Source organism: Cynoglossus semilaevis, chromosome 15, assembly GCF_000523025.1.
Source record: "Cynoglossus semilaevis isolate Cse_v1.0 chromosome 15, Cse_v1.0, whole genome shotgun sequence".
NCBI lineage: Eukaryota > Metazoa > Chordata > Actinopteri > Pleuronectiformes > Cynoglossidae > Cynoglossus > Cynoglossus semilaevis.
In genome coordinates, this window is record NC_024321.1 from 1,380,684 (window position 1) to 1,400,284 (window position 19,601).

A 19,601-nucleotide genomic window follows, 5' to 3' on the forward strand; every position below is an offset into this window, starting at 1 on the left:
CTATGGAAATCACCTGAGTTTCTTTGTGTTCTATTGCAGTGCTTTTTCCCAACCACGGGTTCCCCCTGGATTTCCAACGGGGTCACCTGAAATGTCTAATACTGTACTCTCAGGAATATAACTCAAGTTCAAATAAAATGCAGTGCATGAAAATATCTGAGCTGGCGCAATCTTGCGATCACATGGCCGCAGAAGTGACAGCTAGTTCAGTTTGACCAGTCCAAACCAGATCACCAAATATACGACGAAATTTGCCTTCACTACGAGTTTACGAGGACCAGCCGGAGTTCCTGGTCACATCAGTTTGTTGTTTAAAGCACATTTGCATTTTTGTTAAGGGGTTTATAGAAAAACGGTCCACTTCAGTCTTAGCGGCGACCCATTTACCAGATTTACATTTTAATCCTCTCGTAATCCCTGGACAAGGTTACACAAGGCAGATGGACCTCACCTACAACCCGAACTGGACCAGGTTTTCGCAGTTCTGTTCATATTATGACGTTAAAACCACAATCGATTCACTTTTGCGTAGTTGTCTGGCAGCCAAAAAAAAAAATTGGCTGGAGCCATACACGTGTAGCTGGTTTTTCTAGATATTACCATCAACTATTAAAAACGATCTCAAACAGCACAGCACCATAGAGGCACAGTGTTAGTCTCAGGTGTGAAGCTCTACATTATATAAAGTCAAATACACTTCTACAGCTAAAACTTTACATATTGGCAATGTAAATCATTGCAAATTATCACGCATTTTGGTTTACTCCAAACGAGTTTCAGACTAAAGTTTGGACCCTGTTGTTTATAGGATGTGCTTTAAAAAAAAAAAAAAAAAAAAAAAATCAGTCAAGAAATATTAATTTTGGAATTATTTATTTCACTTCTACTGCATTTCTGCATCAGTATAAAACTGGTGATGAAATATCGTGACAGTTAATGAAGAAAAAAAAAAAAAATTGTTTGTAATGAAAATGATGTGTTTTCAATACAAACATTACAAACATCCTGAAGAACAGTTACAGCGTGAAGACAATGTGAAGGTGACTGAACAGGGTCTGGAGTACAGAACAAGGAGAGAAAGTCAAGGCACCATTAATAATAAAAAAAAACTGTGCTGGTATAAAGTGAAAAGGGCTTAATAAGAATAATAATAATAAAAATAGTGATGAACAACCTACATTCAACGACACCCACACTTAACCTACACAACCACACAAATTAACCTCTACTGACAACCTGAAAAATAGAGTCAGACCTGGATCCAGGCTTGGTTAAACCTCCACCAACACAACGATCTGTGCACAGAAACCCCCAGGCTCAGATTAGTGCAGGCATCACTGGCTTCAGAGAAGTTTTCATCAGGACGAACGACAGTTTGGAGTGCTTCTTCAAAGGACTTAAAAAATAAAAATAAAAAAAATATCTGAGACCGTGCCCTGGTCAGGTCACCGTTCACATCGTCTTCCAGAAGAGACAGGACCCTTCCAACAAATCCCATCTTTTTCAAGTCAGGCAAGTCAGAGCAGGGGGAGGGGGGGAGACAACAAAAGGGGAGACGGACAGTTCTATCTGATGAAGGTCCCTCCTCCTATCTCCCTCTTATACCTGTTGGTCAGGTCGTCTGCCTGCATGGTCAGCTTGGACAGAACTCCAAACAGTCCTCTGAGGTGGAAGTGGAACTGGTGCTCAAGGTCTGAGCTGCTGTCGGGGAGCACCTGTTCCTGGACCTGCTGCTCTTCTTGCTTCACCGTCATCTCCAGGAAGCCACCGCTGTTCATCTCCCTCTTCAGGAGACCCCACTCCATGTCATTCTTGATGGACTTCAGGAGCTGGTAGTGTTCGTACATGTCCCTCTGCTTGTTGTTGTTGTTGGCCTCCACCTCTTCCAAGGGCAGGTCCCTCAGAAGACTGGGAACCATGATGGTCTCGTCCATGTTGTTGGCAGCAGCGATGAAACGGTGCATGACATTAATGAGTGAGTGCTTGTTGCATGAGTCGCTGTTGAGTTGCATCATCGTGGCTTGGATTTTGTGTAGTGGTGAAGGTGATAATGTGGAGGGTTTCTGGAGAGGAATGAGGGAAAGTGTGAGTGTTAATATGCAGTGATCTAACAATCATTAGAAATCAAAACTAGAACTAGAGTACAGTGTTTCCCAAACTTTTTTTTCCCCCCCCTGGGGACCCATAGTCACAAACCTTCGCCACCCAAATCAATAGACATTTGTAAACTCCTGGGAAACATGATGCAAGACAACCCCCAAAAAAAAAGTCCAGCTGTGTTTCTGTCATTCATGCTGCATCTCAAACATGTTAAGTTTCAGCCATTTTGTTTTCAGGGCATGTCAGAACAGCCAAGTGGTTACACCCAAAATTGGTAAAATAGTTAACTAAATACTACTAAAAGTTAAAGTTAGACTAAAAAAAATTAAATCTTTTATAAATAAACGTAGAAAGAAGCAGCATTTAATCCAATATGTCAAGTTTTTCCCTGAACAGTAAATTTACATTTTTCACAATCTAAATTGAAAAAAAAAAAAAAAAAAAAAAGCAAACAGGAAAATTGGTAGATATACCTGCTATTAGCTGCTGTTAACAGCTAATGTAATATAATAAGGTATAAGGGTAGTGATTGTGCAAGTGGAGAAGAAAAGCACAAGATTTTGTTCAAGTAAAAAAAAAAAAAACAATAGCAGAAACATATCACCTGGACATCATTTAAGTGGCTTAATTAGCAACATTAGCAGAGGACTAAAGGACTTTCTTCAGGCAGTTCCAAAGACGAATCACAACACTAAAAATTTAGTCAGTTTGACAATTCACAGCCATTAAAACTATAAACAACTTGGAGCAATTTAACTCAAATAATAAATCTATAACTCTATTACATAGATAAAGACAATGTATCACTTGTTTAAATTGGTTTTAAACCAAACTTTATTTTGTATAATGTTTTTGCCACCGATAATCATTTCCTAAAGAAATATATATATATAAAAAAAAAAAAAAAAAAACCTACCATAATTTCTTTTAGACCAAATTTAGGGAGGGGGCATTGTCAATAAAGCCTTAAGTACGTTAATTACTTCGAGGCGCTAACATTTAAAGTAATTTTCTAAACACATGCGTTTAAAAGAAAAAAACTGATATCGCACTGGTACGTAAAGTAACCGGTGCCAAGACAGGAATGACATTAAAAGTAAAACTGTATCCGAAAGCTGTAGCCTAACAGTTTCACGGCTGATGAAATCGTCGACTACTCCCTACCCTGAACCAAACAAAAAAAAGGTCCCTGAACGCACCAACTCTACCATAGCGTGATGACGATAATGCAACAACCCAGAATTAGTTAATGTTAAGATTTAACACAGTAAACTTAGCCGAGTCTGACCACGTGTTTTCGGATTACTTGACAGTTAAAGAGATTAGAACGTTGTTGAACATTTAATTCCGGGCACTACTCCAACACGGATGATGAACCCATTGGCCTCGCATCACGGCACACTGAAACCTTGCCTTTCCTGTGTAAACAGTCATTTAATTTAACGTGTGCAAACTGACCTTGTGCGTATTTCAAACCCGAGTTATTTCCTGGGTCGCAAGTTGTTGTCAAGACACCGGCACTGCTCCACATTCACCAATGAAGGAAAATCTGAATTTCCTCAAACGCAGTTGCCGTTACGTCCGCTTAAATACCACACACGCACATAAAACAAAAAGTCACGCCTTCCACAGACACCGCTGCTCTAATTGGTGCTGGAGAGGACAGAGGCGGGACCAAACAGCATCTGATCTATGTGGGCCAATTATAGACAGGCGGCCGCTGCCAAAATACAGGATTTGACGTTGGTTTTAATTTGACGTCAAACATTGCTTGTTACGTTCTGGGGGGGGAAGAAAGTAAAAGTAAAGTAACGTTTCATCGAAGTATAATCGTTTATACATTTAAGATTTTATGTCACGCTTATATGTCACGTCATTTACGCTCAAGGCTGCTGCAGTTTACCTTCATGAAACGCTTCCTCCTGGTGGACAGATTATGATACTGCAGAGCTCTTGATCATTTCTAATAAAATATCAAAGTGTAATTATTCAGAAGCTACGAGTTCTGCGACTCCAAATTGCATTAAAATGGAGTTAATTATGCCATCTAAAGTATTAAGTATACTTAGTATTAAGTACTTAGTACTTAAGTAGTTGCATCCAACTTTAAATTGATGTGGACTCCTATGAATACAAATACATTCCACATAAACTACCACATAGTTACGTTTTTTTCTCACCAAAGATTGGAATGCTCTCCACACTTCAAATCAGAACTCGACTCCTCAGATCCTCAAGCTTCAGTAGCAGCAGCTCGGGTGGTTTTATTGATTCCTGCTCATTACCTACACCTGTTCTCTTCTGTCTTGTTCCCAGGGTAATTTAGGAAAATCCACAAGTCATTGGACAACGCAAAGCTAGTTTGTTAAATGCTTGTTTTTTTTCACGTTCCTTCCCAGTGTTTCTAGCCTAACAGTTGTTCTAATCAAAACAAAAATGTTCCTTTTATCTTTAAAGCACAATAATATGAGATGCCTTTTTTATTTTTTTTAAAGGATTTATCCAAACTTTTATTGCAGGAAACACATTTTCTTCAATTGGGTCAAATTAATAAAATGATGATACCCACTGAAGACAGCATTTCCTGTCCCAGCAGAAATACATTTGCTGTAGCAGATAAAAAAAAAATTAAAATTAAATTGAAAAAAAAATCCATTCAGGATTTTTGATGATCTATAACAGTCGCACAGACACAGACGTTTGTCAAGATATCATCTTTATTTTCTGTATTTTTTTATATGCATCGTCAAAAAAGTGGAAGAAAGACTGAATACAACAAAACAGTGAAAGGAAGTTAAGTGAACAGATGATGTCTTGAGTGACCTAGGATTTTCCAAATAATAGTGAAAAATTTACACACAGAGAGCGCCTACTGTCCATTATTTTGAGGCTTCACTGAAGTATTTAAAGTTGAAACATTTTCAGTTTATTTCATCTGCTACAAACTACATATAACAAAACATAAAAAATATATAAGGCAGAGGAAAGAGGCATCTAATCTATATCACTATTAAATGAAAAGACAACAATATTCAACATTCATCTCTCTTTGTTTGGTCCCAAGATGCTGCACAGCTTTTCCCTTTGACTTTTTCTGTAGCATTTTCTTTTTCCCCTTTTGGCAAGAATGAAACAGAAAAAAGATGTTTCCCTAAAACTAACATAAACTTTCAAACACAAACGCCAAATTAAAATCACCCGGCGGTCTTTCGAGGTCCGTTTTCTGCAGAGGCTTGTTACCTGGAATCAAAAAAGAACAAAATACTTTTATTGTTTTTTTTTTTTTATGAATTCTGCTGGAAAAACAACTTAATCTGAAGTATTTCAAAATAATTGAAAGGTCTTGGTAGAATCAAGGACTCACCTGGAAACAGGTCTGTGTTAGACCATCTCGTACTGATTGTTAGTTATCGCTCGAGACAAACAAAAAGCCAGGAAAACGCCGATAAGCTGTGAACAAACACACGTTAATCCAAACTCAAATAGACAAACGGTGTGTTCCCCCCGTTTGTTAGTTCTTCATTAAAATATATATGAATATTCTGACATAGAAAAGATCATGTCACTGACCTGGAAGAAAGCAATTCCAAAGGCGATTCCAGCTACAATTCCAAGGTTATCTTCAATGGTACGGGTCATCTGCAAATAGCAGCCCTGAAAACACACACACACACAAGGTACAACAGAGGATTACAGTTGAATCACTGCAGGTGACACCACAAAAGAAGAGGTTCTCAATTACTTTCTGTCATGCCCCCTTGGGGACAGAAATGTATTCACGAAATGTTTCAAAAAAAAATCTTAAGGGAGATGGCGACGTGACCGTGAAACGACGTAGGTCGAGGACACCGAGTTCCTATCTCAGATGGTGAAGGAAAGAAAATGTCTCCGGTCCACACTCACCGTCTGATAGACCTCGTCAGCAGCCTGTTGCAGGTTCTTCAAGGTTTCGGGTTTACAATTCATGGGGTCTTTACAACAAGTGGCAGGAATTCCCTGTGTTGAGAAGTACTTCGTGTCCTTCCAGTCTGTGTAGTTGTGGACCCCGCAGCAGTGGAACTGAACAGAACCAAAGAAAGGAGAGAGCGAGAAGCGAGTGACTCGATAATAGTAACCACACTTGTATCGCTCAGATCCAGAAACATCAGTGTGTGCGCGTGTGAAAGTGATCCTCACCCTTCTCTGGATGTAGTCCACGTAGACGCCGCTGCCGCTGCCATCGTAGTTTGTCACAGCGCTGTCATAGGCTTTGCCGAAAGACGATTTAATCTATGGGATTAAAACATGGCGAAAAAAAAAAAAAGAAACGTGTGAGCAGATCTGTCGAACGAACGACGAACAAGTCGAACGATCTTAATGTGAATTTCTGCACCAGTTTTTTTTTCCAGAGTAAGAACACCGCATTCATTGTGTGTTGTTTCTTAACCTACGAGTTTCTTTTCTCATTTGTGCTTATCACTACTCTGTTTAACTTTTTTTTTTTCCTTCTGTCTGTGAGATTCCTTACTACATTTTGGAAGTTGGCAATGTTGCTGGACTTGACAGTATCCACAGCTGAAGTAAGGATGCTGCCAAAAGCATCTTTAATCTGAGGGATTTAAACATAGCAGATTATTTGTTTGTTTCCAGTAGCCTTCACCTTGTCTGACAGTTTACAGTGAACGCATTCATACAGGTAGCTCCTTTTCTTCAGGCCTAAGGACCGAGCAACAGCTACAACGCCGAGTTTTGTCACAGAAGTCTGAGGCCAATCTTTGCGACCTACCGATTGATAAGGTGAATCGAAAAAAATTACATTTTTGGTTTGTCGTTTTATTAGCAACAGATGTGCCAGGAATATAGACGACTCCTACCGATTGATAAGGTGAATCGAAAAAAATTACATTTTTGGTTTGTCGTTTTATTAGCAACAGATGTGCCAGGAATATAGACACAATGCTAAAAAAAAAAAAAAAAAAAAAGGTTTTTACTAAGAAGTCAAATAAGTAATCCGACGACTCTTGGATGACGTTTGGACACCTTTGATATTTGATAACTTAATGACTCTGAGCTTCACCTGTTTAGAGCCACTTCCTTAGACCTGGGTTCTTGTCCACATTAGGTTCTCATACTTGTTAAGTGCTGCCTGCAGAGCTGCTCTGTATTAATGTCACTGCTTCTGTTTCATTTATATTTTATTATGCTTTAAATATTATTATTATTATTATTATCAGTGATCATAATAATAATAATAATATTTTAGCTTTGGTTGAAGTTTCTTACAATTGTCTGTAGATCAGTTGCAGAGCTATTGTAATTCTGCATTGAATTTCCAAACATAACACGAAAGGCATTCTGAATCTGTAGAATTAAAAAGATGTTAGAATTTTGTTATTTTAAAAATTTCAAAAAGTAAAAAAAAAAAATACAGAAAGACAGATTGGTTAAAGAAACTCTTGATATATGTTTTTCTTCAATTCCTGTAGGTATGTATGTACAGTATTGTGTTTAAGTTTGTGGTACACATTGGGATTTTTCTAATCTATGTGCTGTGGCTCAAAAAAGATTGGGAAACACTGCTATAAGAAATTCTGAACTCGGCTCCAAGACTTGGTTTAAATACTTGTGAAGTCGGTTTATTGACTTCTGAACTTGGTAATTAGATTTGTCGACTTGGTTTTAATTACTTGTTGTACTGTTTTTTAGACTTGTGAGACTCTTGGTTATACCTTAGATTTCAATATATAGTGAGTCAGTTATGAAACATTTTATAAACTACCGTGATTTACAGTCTACTGGTACCTCTCCCGTACTGCTTAGATCTTTTAAAAATGGATGTATGATGAGAAGAAGCCTGCTGAGGAAAGCCTGGGACTTACCTGGTGTCTGAAGATAAATCCTGAGATTCCTGCTGCCAGTTCAGCCAAGAAGACTAAGGCCAAAAACATGGCGTACTGAGGAAACACCAAGAAAAAACAATTACACCAGCCATAGCAATATCCCGAGGAACACTGCTACTGAACTGCTCACCGACTCACCGATTTCAGCATCCATGGACTGCCGCGACACGCAGCTACGCAACCAAACAGTCCAAAAACAATGATGACAGCTCCGGTTCCAATTAGCACATATAGAGCGTTGCCACTATCCTTAGACACCATGGAGATGTAGGTCTCCAGGCCTACTTTACCCCAGATCCCCACTGCCAGTAGGATCACTCCAGTCACCTGGAAAAGACAGAAGAAGAGGTAAGAGCAGGCGTGGGCAAACCCTTTGACACACAGGCTAAAACGGGTCCTAAAATTTGACAGGCTGGCCGAGTCAGGAGCAGACTGATGGAGCATTCGGATAAACTAAGATAAATGACAAGTAAAAGTCATGCATAAAGGATAAAATTAGCCTTTTCTACACAATCTACTGGACATTGCAGGGAAAAGGCAGAAGTATAATGATAATATAAACAAATGACATCATCTTTTCTACACAATCTACTGGACATTGCAGGGAAAAGGCAGAAGTATAATGATAATATAAATAAATAACATCATTTTGGTGGGCCAGATAGATGGAGGGTTCGTGTGAACTCGGATAAATGACATGTTAAAGTCATGCATAAAGGCTAAAATGCTAAAAAAAAAATGCTTTTAGCTTTCTCTACGCCATCTACAGGAAAAATGTGGGCATTGCAGGGAAAGGCAGAAATACAACCACAGTACAAACTGTTGACTTGTTGACTTTTGTAGAAGACAAAAAGGTTAACAGAGGATAATAGATTAAAAGTCCGTAGGGGCCACATCAGGCCTCTGGGCCTTAGTTTGCCTATGTCTGCTCAACACTGTTGATTTTCTATCTGACATATATGTTGAAAGAACCTGTCCAATGCACATGGAGAAAGACATGGTGGGCGTGTAACCTACAGAAGCTTTAGAAGAACTAAACAAAACAAACGTTTTGTTTAATTTAGTCTTTGATTTTACATTTAAAGACCACAGCAGGAGATTTCCAAGAATTCAAGATCTGTTTCATCAACTTAGTTCTCTCACTGTCTCACTTTTTCTTCCGCACGCTCACACTCTCGGGGCGTGCACACGAATGCACAAACACAAACATTAGCCTCAAGCATTAGTTCACTCAGCTGAGATAATGACAAGACAGAGTCCATAACAACCACGCGTCCCACATTCCCTCCCCTCGTCCCTGAAGAGAATTTGAATAGACTTGGACTTTGGAATCTTTCATGTATAATTTCTTCCCTGCTATGAATATTATCTGCTTTGGATAGTCATTAACCAATATTAAAAAAAATTAAAATAAAGTTATTCATGGTTCTAGGATTTTTTATGCAATATTAGAAAAAAAACTTAATCTGATTTAAATTATTATATCCTTATCTGGGTCTAATGTTAGAGAAGAATAAATAAATCAGTGTGTGTGCGCGTGTTGGTGTGTGTGTGTGTGCGAGTGAGAGAGAGAGAGAGAGAGTGAGAGAGAGAGCGAGTGTGTTGGCAGCCATGTTTTCACTTTGATATAAAACGTTTCAAAACGGAGTATTTGCAAATTCACCTTGAATTGCAAGTGGGTAAAAACAATCCCCGTAGAAGCAGACAGTGGGACAAGTATTATTAATGAAATAACCACGCATGATCAGGTGCTAAAAAAACAGCTACAACTTTGTTTTCGTCACTTTTGGTGACACGTCGCATTTATGACGACTTATTTTCTCGTTAAAAACATTAGTTTCCTGAAAAAAACTCAACCAACAACACAGGAACCCCCAAAACAATGCAACGGTCGTAAATTCAAACCGTATACGTGTGTGTTTGATGCGACCGTTAACCTGTGATCACTTAATCTGTGTCAATTAATCTGACCGGGATTAAATAAATAAATAAATAAAAACTACCAAACTGACCCAGAAGATGAGGCTGTAGGAGATGAGGAAGGTCTGCAGACACGTAATGACAGGTTTGGTCTGTAGTCTTCTGGATGGAAGAGTCATGATGAAGTTTTAATCCAGATTCAAGTCCAGACTGCAGAAACAGGAGAAAGAAGAGATGTTGAACTATTGAGAGAAGAAAGAAAAAAAGAAAAAAAAAAAAAAAAAAAAAAAAGCAGGAGAGAGGAAGTGACGTAACCCACGTTTCCCTGTTGGATAGCGAACGCAAGTTAAAAAAAAAATATATATAAAAACAACTTCAAAAACTTCACGACGACAGAACATTAACAGAACGGGCAGAAACAAACGTAAGTGTAATTAAAAACTAAAATAAATAAAGTAAATAAAGTTTGGACTGAGGCACGAAATGCCCAGACTGATGCTGGGGTTTTCCCGGGCCTACCAGAGTAGATTTGACAGATTCTTCTCTTCTCTTTGTTCTCATTCTTGTCTTGTTTTTTAATCGTTGTTCTTGTTTTTTTTATCGTGTGAATTAAAAATGGAGTTTAATATCCTCCATGACAAAGTGTGACAGCCGTATTAACCGTACTCTGTTCTCTCCTCAGTGAAGTTAGCGACGAAGTTCCAAACACTGACAGTCCCCTGTCATCATTTCATTCTTATCCTTTTATCTTTCACCTACTTGTTCCTCTGTAATGTTTATGTTTTTATAAGTTTCAGTTCTTATAGTCTTATTTTCTTAACGTTTTCGTTTTAATTAATCATACAATAAAAGTAGTGTTTAGAAAATAAACCCGTGCTATAATTTCCTATAATTGTCGAATAGACGTTAGCTCTTCATTACACCGGTCCCAAAAATGATTTTTGTTGTAAAATAAAGGCTTACGGGTTTGAATAATAAGTTAAATAAAACTTAGATATTCATATCGTTACATAAATTAGTTTAACTTATAAGAGTTTTATTAATTTCAACTCAAATTTAAATATTGTTCCATTTCTTTGCTGCATCAAAATTACGACATGAAAAACGTGCAGCAGCGTCCTCCTGCGGAGAACCAAGAAAGGAAACTTTTTTTTTTTTTTTTAAGGAAACTTTTTCAATCTTAGGAGTCTTTGTCCTCCTGTGTGAAGAGGAGCTGCGTCTCTTTCTCCTCACTCTTACTCTGGACGTCTGTACTGTTTGTATTGGATCAACTAGCAAAACAAACTCTGCAGACAACGTTTGTTTTTTACTAAGAAGCTTTTCATCTGAGTTTGATGATAACTGTGATTATCATGAAGAAAAAGAAAATACTGAGCTTCAGTGTTTCTGTTTTCTTCGTTTTCTTCATCACAGGTGAGTTTCATTATCTGACATTCGCAGGTTCTATATTTGTGACCTAATTGTCTTGAATTATGCTACGTAGATGTCTTCATTCTTAGAATGTTTGCCAAAAAAAAATCTAAAAGGTCTGAGTTGAGAAACAGGGGAAAAAAACATTCTATGTAGGAAACAAAAGTTATAATTTGAGATTCCACTGTATTTTCTATACTGTATGAATAATGTATATTCTTTTTTTGAAATTTCCGACTTGAATCTTAAATTTCCACAATTAAGTCTGAGAATTTCTACTGCTTTTTCGAACATAATTTGGAATCTTGATAATGATAATGACTTCTATTTTTTTATTGAAAAAAAAAAAATCTGTGACGCTGAAATCAAAGCTTCTGCTCTGAGTTACAGAGGATCAGTGAAGGTATCAGATGGCGCCGTGCTGGATTTTTGAGGTGTAAAAAATCCAAACAAAGACATGACTTTTTTCAGGAATGAAGAACATCTCCAAACATGCAACTGGCCACAGTCCAGTCCGCATGAAGTTCATCCCAGCCAAGTCTCTGTTCTTCTTAAGAGCTCTCTGTTTTCATGACCAGAATCCTTATTACAGCTCAGCTTCAGTCAATCACAAGACTTTCCCCTCAAGCCTTGTGCTTCTTTTATCTCATGAATAATTTCCATACATAATAAGCTCAGATCTGTTCATCTGTGAGGCGGTGGGCAGAGTAAAAGGATTTAAGCTTTGTTCCAAGAAATGGATTAATGCTGACTCACTCTGTCTCACTGTAGGGACGTGTTTGTAAAGCCTGGGGTAGTTCCGCGGTCTTTGGCAGACGAAACTCATACGAAGAAGCTGTTCTAATCAAAACATAGTTTTAAAGTGCAACAAGCCTGGGTTTTGGGTGGGTTACTTTGTGTTCGTACATTAATCTAAACTTTGCGGGTCATTTGTCAGAGAGGTTTCTGTATAACGAAATGATCTAAAAAGTCAAAGTGCACTGAACCAAAGATCAACACATTCTTCTGGAACTGTCCGAGGATCTGAGGTCTTAAATGAGGAGGGAGTTACAATGCGGACTAAAAAAAATGAGTATGATATGATGAAATATGAAAAATGTTATTAACCCCAGAGTCATTTTTTCCTGCATGAACTCAAACAAACAAGTCATCTTTAATGCAAACCTGCTGTTTGTCACTTTTAGTTCCACTCTTAGAGCCAAGTGAGAAAAACTAACCTGGAGATTTGAAGGAAATTAGTCCATTATTTAGGAGAAAAATTAAATCTTGGGAATTTTTTTCACCCCCTTCAAACTCAAAACATCTCCCTCTGCCAGCTATGCGTGTTTTTTGTGAAGATACACTGATTAGAATTCCAGGCGTGAGTGTCAGGAATGTCAGTGGGAAACAGCAGCAGAGAAACGGGATTAGATGTTTTCAGTCAAGTGACTGAGGTTTAAATGTTTGTTTTTGTTCAGGTGCAGCCTCCACCAGCGACTACGCCGATAATACAGAAGACTCTTCTCCTCAGCTGGACTATAACGGTCAGTTTACCCCATCGAAGGGGTCTTTACTATGTAATATAAACTGCAGATATAACTGTAATTTACTGCGACCAACCGCAACATATACTTATAAATGCAGAAATGAAGTAAATGAATATCTATTATCCTCTGCTAACCCTTTTGTCTTCTACAAAAGTCAACAAGTCAACAGTTTGTACTGTGATTATAGTTCTGTCTTTTCCCTGCAATGCCCACATTTTTCCTGTAGATGGCGTAGAGGAAGCTAAAAAGCATTTTTAGCATTTTATCCTTTATGCATGACTTTAACATGTCATTTATCCGAGTTCACATGAACCCTCTATCTATCTGCTCCTGACCCGGCCCCCCTGTCAAATTTCAGGCCGGCGAGTCAGAAAGTTTGCCCACGCCTGGTTTTTAGCCACCTTAGCAGTGTGAGTCAAAAAGTTTGCCCACGCCTGGTTCTGAGCCACCTTAGCAGTAAAGTTTCTCAGCGCTCGCCCTCCCCGCCCCCTTGGCCGTGACCCCTGAATTCCTGAGTCTGTGTGTAGATGTGAAGACCCTCCCCGCCCCCTTGGCCGTAACCCCTGAATTCCTGAGTCTAGATGTGAACTGATTATTATTCAATGTATTATTCATGTCCATTAATGATTAGAACAAGCCGGTGCATGAGCTGAGCTAACACAGGTGACAAAAAAAAAAAAAAAAAAAAAAAAATCAAACACTGATTTATGTAAACATTATACATTTTCCCACATCTTATAAATTAAATAAATCAAACAAAATCACTTAGAATTGACTGAACCCATTGTCCAAATATTAAGTAGTTCACTTTCCATTAACATGTATACAAAAAAAAAAAAAAAAAAATCAAACACTGATTTATGTAAACATTATACATTTTCCCACATCTTATAAATTAAATAAATCAAACAAAATCACTTAGAATTGACTGAACCCATTGTCCAAATATTAAGTAGTTCACTTTCCGTTAACATACGATCATGAAACCTCTTGAGTCACAGCTTCATCACAGCCAGACACACTCCGATGTATACGATAGCACCGAGCACCTACTGATCTTTGAAGCTGTACACCTCCCAACAGTTTTACCAACAGGAAAAATAAAAACCCACCACTGTGTCGCGTCAAGAATCACACGATCTTGATCCTCTCCCCATGAGGATGACGAAGATGATGATGATAATGGTGACAAAAAGTTGATGATGTATTGATGATTACTCTAATTCATACAGATCCCCAGTGGTGTCACAGCCTCGGTCTGACCAACGGAGAAGTAACATGTCGCTCTCCTCGAGGGGGCGGGGTCTATAGCAGCCATCTGGGAACTCGCTGTGAGATGAGCTGCGACCGCGGATATCGCTTGATTGGGCGGAGTTCCATCCAGTGTCTTTCCACTCGCCGCTGGTCCGCAACGGCTTTCTGTCGCAGTACGTCACCATAAAATAAACAGTAGAGACCAAAACCAACGAGGATAGAGGCTTACAGACTGCAGAAACATTTTTTTCTATTTGTTTTTCCCAGTCATTTAAAACATAAAGTGGATCATTAGCCTCCATATCACTTTAAGGCTGTTTCATCTCCATTAATCTTCTCCTTCTTCCTTCCTCCAACATCCTCTCACTTGTCCCATATATCTTTTTTTAGTACGAAAAAGGCAAACAATTTGAGATGATTCATATCTGTTCCTGATCCTTTTTTTCCCCACCATGTTCACTTCAGAGATGCGTTGTCGAGTACTGCCTCTGATCCATCACGGCCGATACGCCTGTACTCACGGGTTTGAGGTGGACTCCAGGTGCGACTTCACCTGTAACTCTGGTTATCGGATTGAAAGCGAACATTCGCGCACCTGTCAGCGCGGGGGCTCTTGGAGTGGAGTTCAGCCTGAATGTGTAGGTATGTTCCTGCCCGGGAATACTTCCTGCTCGTGTTTGAAAATCACCGGGGATGGCGATAATATCGGTCAACCGATATTTGTTTGGACACCTGAATTGATCACGGATCCAACGTGTTTCCTCTCTTCTCACCATGGTCCTTTTTTTTCTAGATACTGAGCCTCCAAAAATCAAGTGTCCTCCTTCAAGGCTGAAGGTGGCAGAGCCTGGAAAACTGACGGTAAGAGTGTCCTGGGATCCTCCTGTAGCCACAGACACAGCTGATAAGTTCCTCCAGTAAGTCACGACCTTTCTTTAACTTTATTCTGTGAGTAATTTCACATTAGAATTAAAATATTTTCTTTTCTTCTCTTTTGTCTTGGCCAGAGTTATTTTAGTGGGTCAAGAACCAGATACTGAGTTCAGCGAAGGAGTGACTGTAATCAGATATAAAGTTTACGATCAGGCTCGGAACAGAGCAGCCTGCAAGTTTCTCATCCGTGTAGAAGGTGCAGACATCCGAAATATTTTTGTTCAAGTCCCCACGTTAATGAGATATTAAAAAAAAGAAAAATCCTATCGTTTTACAGACTGAAAAAATAGTGAATTAACTTCACTGTCTCCGCAGTGAGGACATGTCCACCTCTGGCTCCACCTCTCCACGGGTACCTGACCTGCTCCTCAGACAGAAACATTTATGGATCCTCCTGTGATTATAAATGTGACGGAGGATATGAGCTGATGGGAGTTTCCAGTCGAGTCTGTCAGTTCAGCAGAAACTGGGAAGGAGATCCAGCTCAGTGTGTCTGTAAGTCCTGATCCTCATCTTGATATGGTTTGTCTATGACTTCAGTGAAAAAAGGATTTGGAAATGATAGATAATAATACATTTTTTTACATAGAAAATCACTAATTTTCCAGACTGTAAGTCGCACCAGTCAAAAAATACATAATGAAGAAAAATTAAAATATATAATGTATAAGTAGCACCAGTCAGTTAGAGTGCCCTCTAGTGGCTGTCAGTGTGAAAATAACGAACATGTAAATTTTCATTGGTACAGGAGTAGCAGATACTGGTACACCAGCCTAGAGCGCCCTCTAGTGGCTGTCAGTGTCAAAACATCAAACATTAGAAATTATATATTTTAATATATAAGTCGCACCTGAGTGTAAGTCGCAAACCCAGCCAAAGGATGAAAAAAAAAAGTGTGGACTTATAGTCCTGAAGATACGGTGGATGGTTTATGATACAACACAATGTGATGTGATGAGCTGAGGTAAAATGAGCTTCAACATCGCGTTTTACAAATTGAACAAATCGGTGTATTTTTTTTACAACAGACAGTACAGTGAACTGACAGACTGTGTATGACGTTGTCTGCAGCAATGAAGATCAAATACGATGTGAAGACGGCCTCGGCGCTCCTGGATCAGTTCTACGGGAAGAGGAATCTTCTGATCCTGTCTGCTCCAAACATTACTGACGCAGACTACCAGCTGCAGAACATCATGATTCAGGTAGAGTAGAAATCTTGCGGAATTGTTTATCCACTGACAAAAAAAAAAAAGAAAGATAGATGAGTTACCTTTGCCTCCCGTAGAAAGCAGACTGTGGGCTGGACCTGAGACATGTGACCCTGATCGAGCTGCTGGGGTCAGGAGAACAAGAGATAGGCCGCATCAAAGAAAGTCATCTAAGCTCCGAAGTCATCGAGGGGCTTAGGTAAAACCTTCACACGAAAATGAAATACTATTGAGAACCTGACAACGTGTATATTTTTATCAGTACAAACCACTGTGTGAGTTGCTGCCCCCTAGTGACCCTGATTGGTGCTTAAACTGAACAAGCAAAGTCTTCTCTTAGTGGAGGTCTAAAATGGAAAAAAATAATGAAAGAGAGAGAGAGATTATCAGCATTAAAGCAACAACGTGGAAACAAGGTGCAAGGTGAAACTCAGTTGTACCAAAAACATCTGTCTCAGCTTTGAGAGAAAGTTAAAGCTTCTGTTGCAGACCCTAAAAGTCACTTGTAAGAAGGAGCAGCTCTCTATTTGTTCGTCCAGGGGCGAAGTGGATCTGCTCACTTTTTCCGATGACTGGAAAAATCTTTCTCATCAGGTTTTTTTTTTTTCCTCCCTAGCTTTTACTGAAAGTGACACCAGAAACCCAGCACGGAGAGCATTACTTCAGCGCGCTTTTCCCAGTGTGCCGTTGGGCAACGGGGGAAAAAAAGTTTTGTCACAACAGCAAATTTTTTGTTGCGTCATAACCTCAACTCTTCACTTATTATAAGTCTTTGACGTTTCAGCGATTTTTTTTCCAGCTCCAGCCACACTGTTTTCACTGAGCTTACTTATACGTATAAAAAAAAGATAGGAAAAAACAATAAACATGTGGAGAACATTAGGATCCTGAGCCTGAAGCTCCTCATATCCAATGGGTCAAATATTCCTTCACTCATCAGTGAGAAGAAAAATGCACTGCACCAACTCCATGGGTCAAATATTCCTTCACTCATCAGCGAGAAGAAAAATGCTAGTCTGAAGCTACGTATCTGCTTCCTTTTCCTCCTCTTTTCTGCAGGCAAGTGTTCCGGATCTCCAGGACTTATTTCAGCATGCTTCTTCTGGACAACCGTGGCGTGGACAGAGAACGTTTCATAACGCCGTTAGCCTCCGATCAGCTGTTCTCCTACATTGACAGTTTCCTGCTGGACGAAGAAGAGCGAGAGAGGTTAGAGCTCCACAAAGACTTTTGCGATGAGCCAGATGAGTACCTTTGAGAGGCAGAGGCGGCTACGGGCACTAAGAGCCTTCAACTGGTCACGGTAGTACGGTTCGATAGCAAATGTTAACACTAGAATCTTATAACAACCGACATCACGTTTCTCCAAGGTCAATATAATCGTCACTCTTACCGAGGACTACTGTAGTTTGGTTGTGAAAACATCTTTACAAAATCTCGAGATGTTTGTAATGAATTGCTTTATGTTGCTTAACCAGCAAGTGCAGGTCAATGGTTAATATCAGGACGAAATGTGATTCCTTTGTGCTGAAGCGTCACTGCTGCCACCTGGTGTTCATCAGATGGAGGTAATTTAAGGCCAGGGTTGAGGACTTTGGGAACAAAAAGTCCAAACAAACTGGGCAAATGTAAAATCAACTTTATTCATGCCATATAAATAGATTATATCTTCGTATCATTGAAAAGAAAAATGTTTATATATATTACTGAATATAGGTGGTTATAAAAGGTTTGTACATAAAAATAATTTGGTGCACATTTCAGCTTTGGGGTCTCAACTGGTTTTGAAATGTTCATCAATAAAACTGTGAAGAGTTCGTGTTGTTTGGTGACCAGCGCAGGAGGAGCAGACCTCAGGAAACACAGGAAGTTTGAGTTGATATAAATATAACACATTTTAAACTCCAAACAGCGGAGTTACTCTTCTTCATTTATCGATCGCATCCGCTCTTCAGACCGCACCCGCTCCGCCTTAGGGAATGTCGAACGTCAAAAACACATCTCGAGGCCCCGGCTTCTCTTCTTTACCGACTCTGCTCCATCTTCATGGAGGACCTCAGGGGAAGAGTGCCCTCTGCCCACGAGTCTGGGTACTGCATCATTTTCTCCCACAGGCTCACTTCCTCTCCCACGGAATTCATTTCCACTTCCTCTTTTCCTATTTTCACAGCTCCTGTGGGATAATGAAGAATCAGAAATTTATCTTAACAAAATAATCCTTTAAATATCTTTACATGGAAAAAAAACAGTCATTTCTGTGAAGATCATTCATATGCAACAACGTGGTTTTTTTTCTTTCTACCTCTCCCAGAGCTGAGTCGAACTCCTCCCAAAAACTCGTGACTCAGAAGCTTCTCTTTGTCCCAGATGGTCAGCTCCAGACACATGTTCTTCAGTTGGTCCTGAACCACGTCAGGGTAAATAAAGGTGTGGTTGTAGTGGGGGTTCAGACTCTTTTTCACCACTGCAGTCTTCTTACTGCTCTTTGTTTTGGATGGAAACAAACATCTGTGGCAGCAGATATATATAGTGTCAGTGATTTCATTACTACTGTCAGTGGAGTAGTGAATAGAGAGAGTGGGCAAGAGGGTCAAAGATGGAGTGCATTTGATCAAAACTCAGATCTACACAAAGGTCACGATGAGAGCGGAAGAAGGTCATGCATTTTTAGGGAGACATCTGCAGGTGTTTAGGAGTTTTTGTGACAGCTTCATTATCTCACCCTTTGACAAAACTGTCAGAGATGTCTCCCGTCTTCATTGGTGTCAAACTTTTTGCCTCTTTAATTAAAACATGGAGTTCTCCTGTCTCAATTTCCGGCTTTTTACCTGACACGGAAACACAAATGGTCAGAAATGTGCGTGAAAGACAATCAAACATATTTATTGCTTTCTCCTGCTTTTTTTTGAGTCAAATTTTCTGTTCCCTTTTCTGACGATTTTTCTCACCTTTGCTCTTTTTCTCTGGCGTCCTCTTTTTGTTGGTAATATATTTTAGAGAAATGACCAGCTCTCCCTTGTACTGAGAAAAGGCAGACGTCTGCAGGCTGGATGAGGCCTGGATCATAGACAACATCACAGTTTAAACACGAGAGCAAAATAATAAATTGGTGCAAATGTCATGAGGCCCAACAAACTGAACCGCCTAAATCACACCATCAGTCCATCATTCAGATGTGAGGAAATCAAAAACCGACGCATTATTGTTTCTTTGATAAAGAAAAAAAAAATTACAAAACATAAAACACACTAAATAAAAAAAAATTACAAAACATAAAACACAATAAATAAAAAAAAAAAGAGTTTCTCTGATCTACCTTTGACCTCAGACGTAACGTCTGCTCGTGAGCAGACTCTAGGTCTCTGTCG

General features: G+C 39.2%; 4 protein-coding genes across 8 annotated transcripts in view; 1 reads left to right on the top strand and 3 right to left on the bottom strand.

Annotated features, from left to right (window-relative positions):
• Positions 1 to 854: 854 nt before the first annotated feature.
• mid1ip1l (MID1 interacting protein 1, like) lies at positions 855 to 4,478 on the bottom strand. 3 transcript variants are annotated; one of them, XM_008326437.3, is made up of 2 exons: positions 4,281 to 4,478; positions 855 to 2,063 (listed from the first exon to the last, which is right to left on the bottom strand). In XM_008326437.3, exon 2 carries the CDS (start codon positions 2,013 to 2,015, stop codon positions 1,566 to 1,568), a length of 450 nt encoding a protein of 149 aa, XP_008324659.1. In that variant the 5' UTR covers positions 2,016 to 2,063; positions 4,281 to 4,478; the 3' UTR covers positions 855 to 1,565. The 3 variants fall into 3 exon arrangements, with proteins under 3 accessions (XP_008324659.1, XP_024919060.1, XP_008324658.1); XM_025063292.1 differs by lacking the exon at positions 4,281 to 4,478 and adding an exon at positions 4,004 to 4,024; XM_008326436.3 differs by lacking the exon at positions 4,281 to 4,478 and adding an exon at positions 3,559 to 3,714.
• A 321-nt stretch (positions 4,479 to 4,799) lies between these two features.
• On the bottom strand, positions 4,800 to 12,090 carry tspan6 (tetraspanin 6). 3 transcript variants are annotated; one of them, XM_025062938.1, is made up of 9 exons: positions 12,066 to 12,090; positions 9,992 to 10,109; positions 8,118 to 8,306; positions 7,959 to 8,033; positions 6,277 to 6,369; positions 6,004 to 6,159; positions 5,671 to 5,754; positions 5,465 to 5,550; positions 4,800 to 5,340 (listed from the first exon to the last, which is right to left on the bottom strand). In XM_025062938.1, the coding sequence occupies exons 2-8, from the start codon at positions 10,076 to 10,078 to the stop codon at positions 5,482 to 5,484; spliced, it is 753 nt and encodes a 250-aa protein (XP_024918706.1). In that variant the 5' UTR covers positions 10,079 to 10,109; positions 12,066 to 12,090; the 3' UTR covers positions 4,800 to 5,340; positions 5,465 to 5,481. The 3 variants fall into 3 exon arrangements, with proteins under 3 accessions (XP_024918706.1, XP_024918707.1, XP_016894864.1); XM_025062939.1 differs by lacking the exon at positions 12,066 to 12,090 and adding an exon at positions 10,419 to 10,574; XM_017039375.2 differs by lacking the exon at positions 12,066 to 12,090 and having other exon boundaries at positions 9,992 to 10,190.
• srpx2 (sushi-repeat containing protein X-linked 2) lies at positions 11,075 to 18,050 on the top strand. Its single transcript, XM_008326434.3, has 10 exons — positions 11,075 to 11,312; positions 12,767 to 12,832; positions 14,068 to 14,262; positions 14,555 to 14,731; positions 14,883 to 15,006; positions 15,097 to 15,218; positions 15,338 to 15,517; positions 16,094 to 16,227; positions 16,311 to 16,432; positions 17,293 to 18,050. Exons 1-10 carry the CDS (start codon positions 11,234 to 11,236, stop codon positions 17,489 to 17,491), a joined length of 1,398 nt encoding a protein of 465 aa, XP_008324656.1. The 5' UTR covers positions 11,075 to 11,233; the 3' UTR covers positions 17,492 to 18,050.
• sytl4 (synaptotagmin-like 4) overlaps positions 17,857 to 19,601 on the bottom strand; it is a 12,646-nt gene continuing 10,901 nt past the window's right edge. Inside the window, exons 13-17 of the mRNA XM_025062935.1 lie at positions 19,550 to 19,601; positions 19,182 to 19,290; positions 18,956 to 19,061; positions 18,536 to 18,741; positions 17,857 to 18,406 (exon numbers count right to left, since the gene is read on the bottom strand). The exon at positions 19,550 to 19,601 is cut by the window's right edge and continues 107 nt beyond it. Coding sequence (XP_024918703.1) covers positions 18,258 to 18,406; positions 18,536 to 18,741; positions 18,956 to 19,061; positions 19,182 to 19,290; positions 19,550 to 19,601 — 622 coding nt within the window. The 3' untranslated portion in view covers positions 17,857 to 18,257. The remainder of the gene's footprint in view (positions 18,407 to 18,535; positions 18,742 to 18,955; positions 19,062 to 19,181; positions 19,291 to 19,549) is intronic.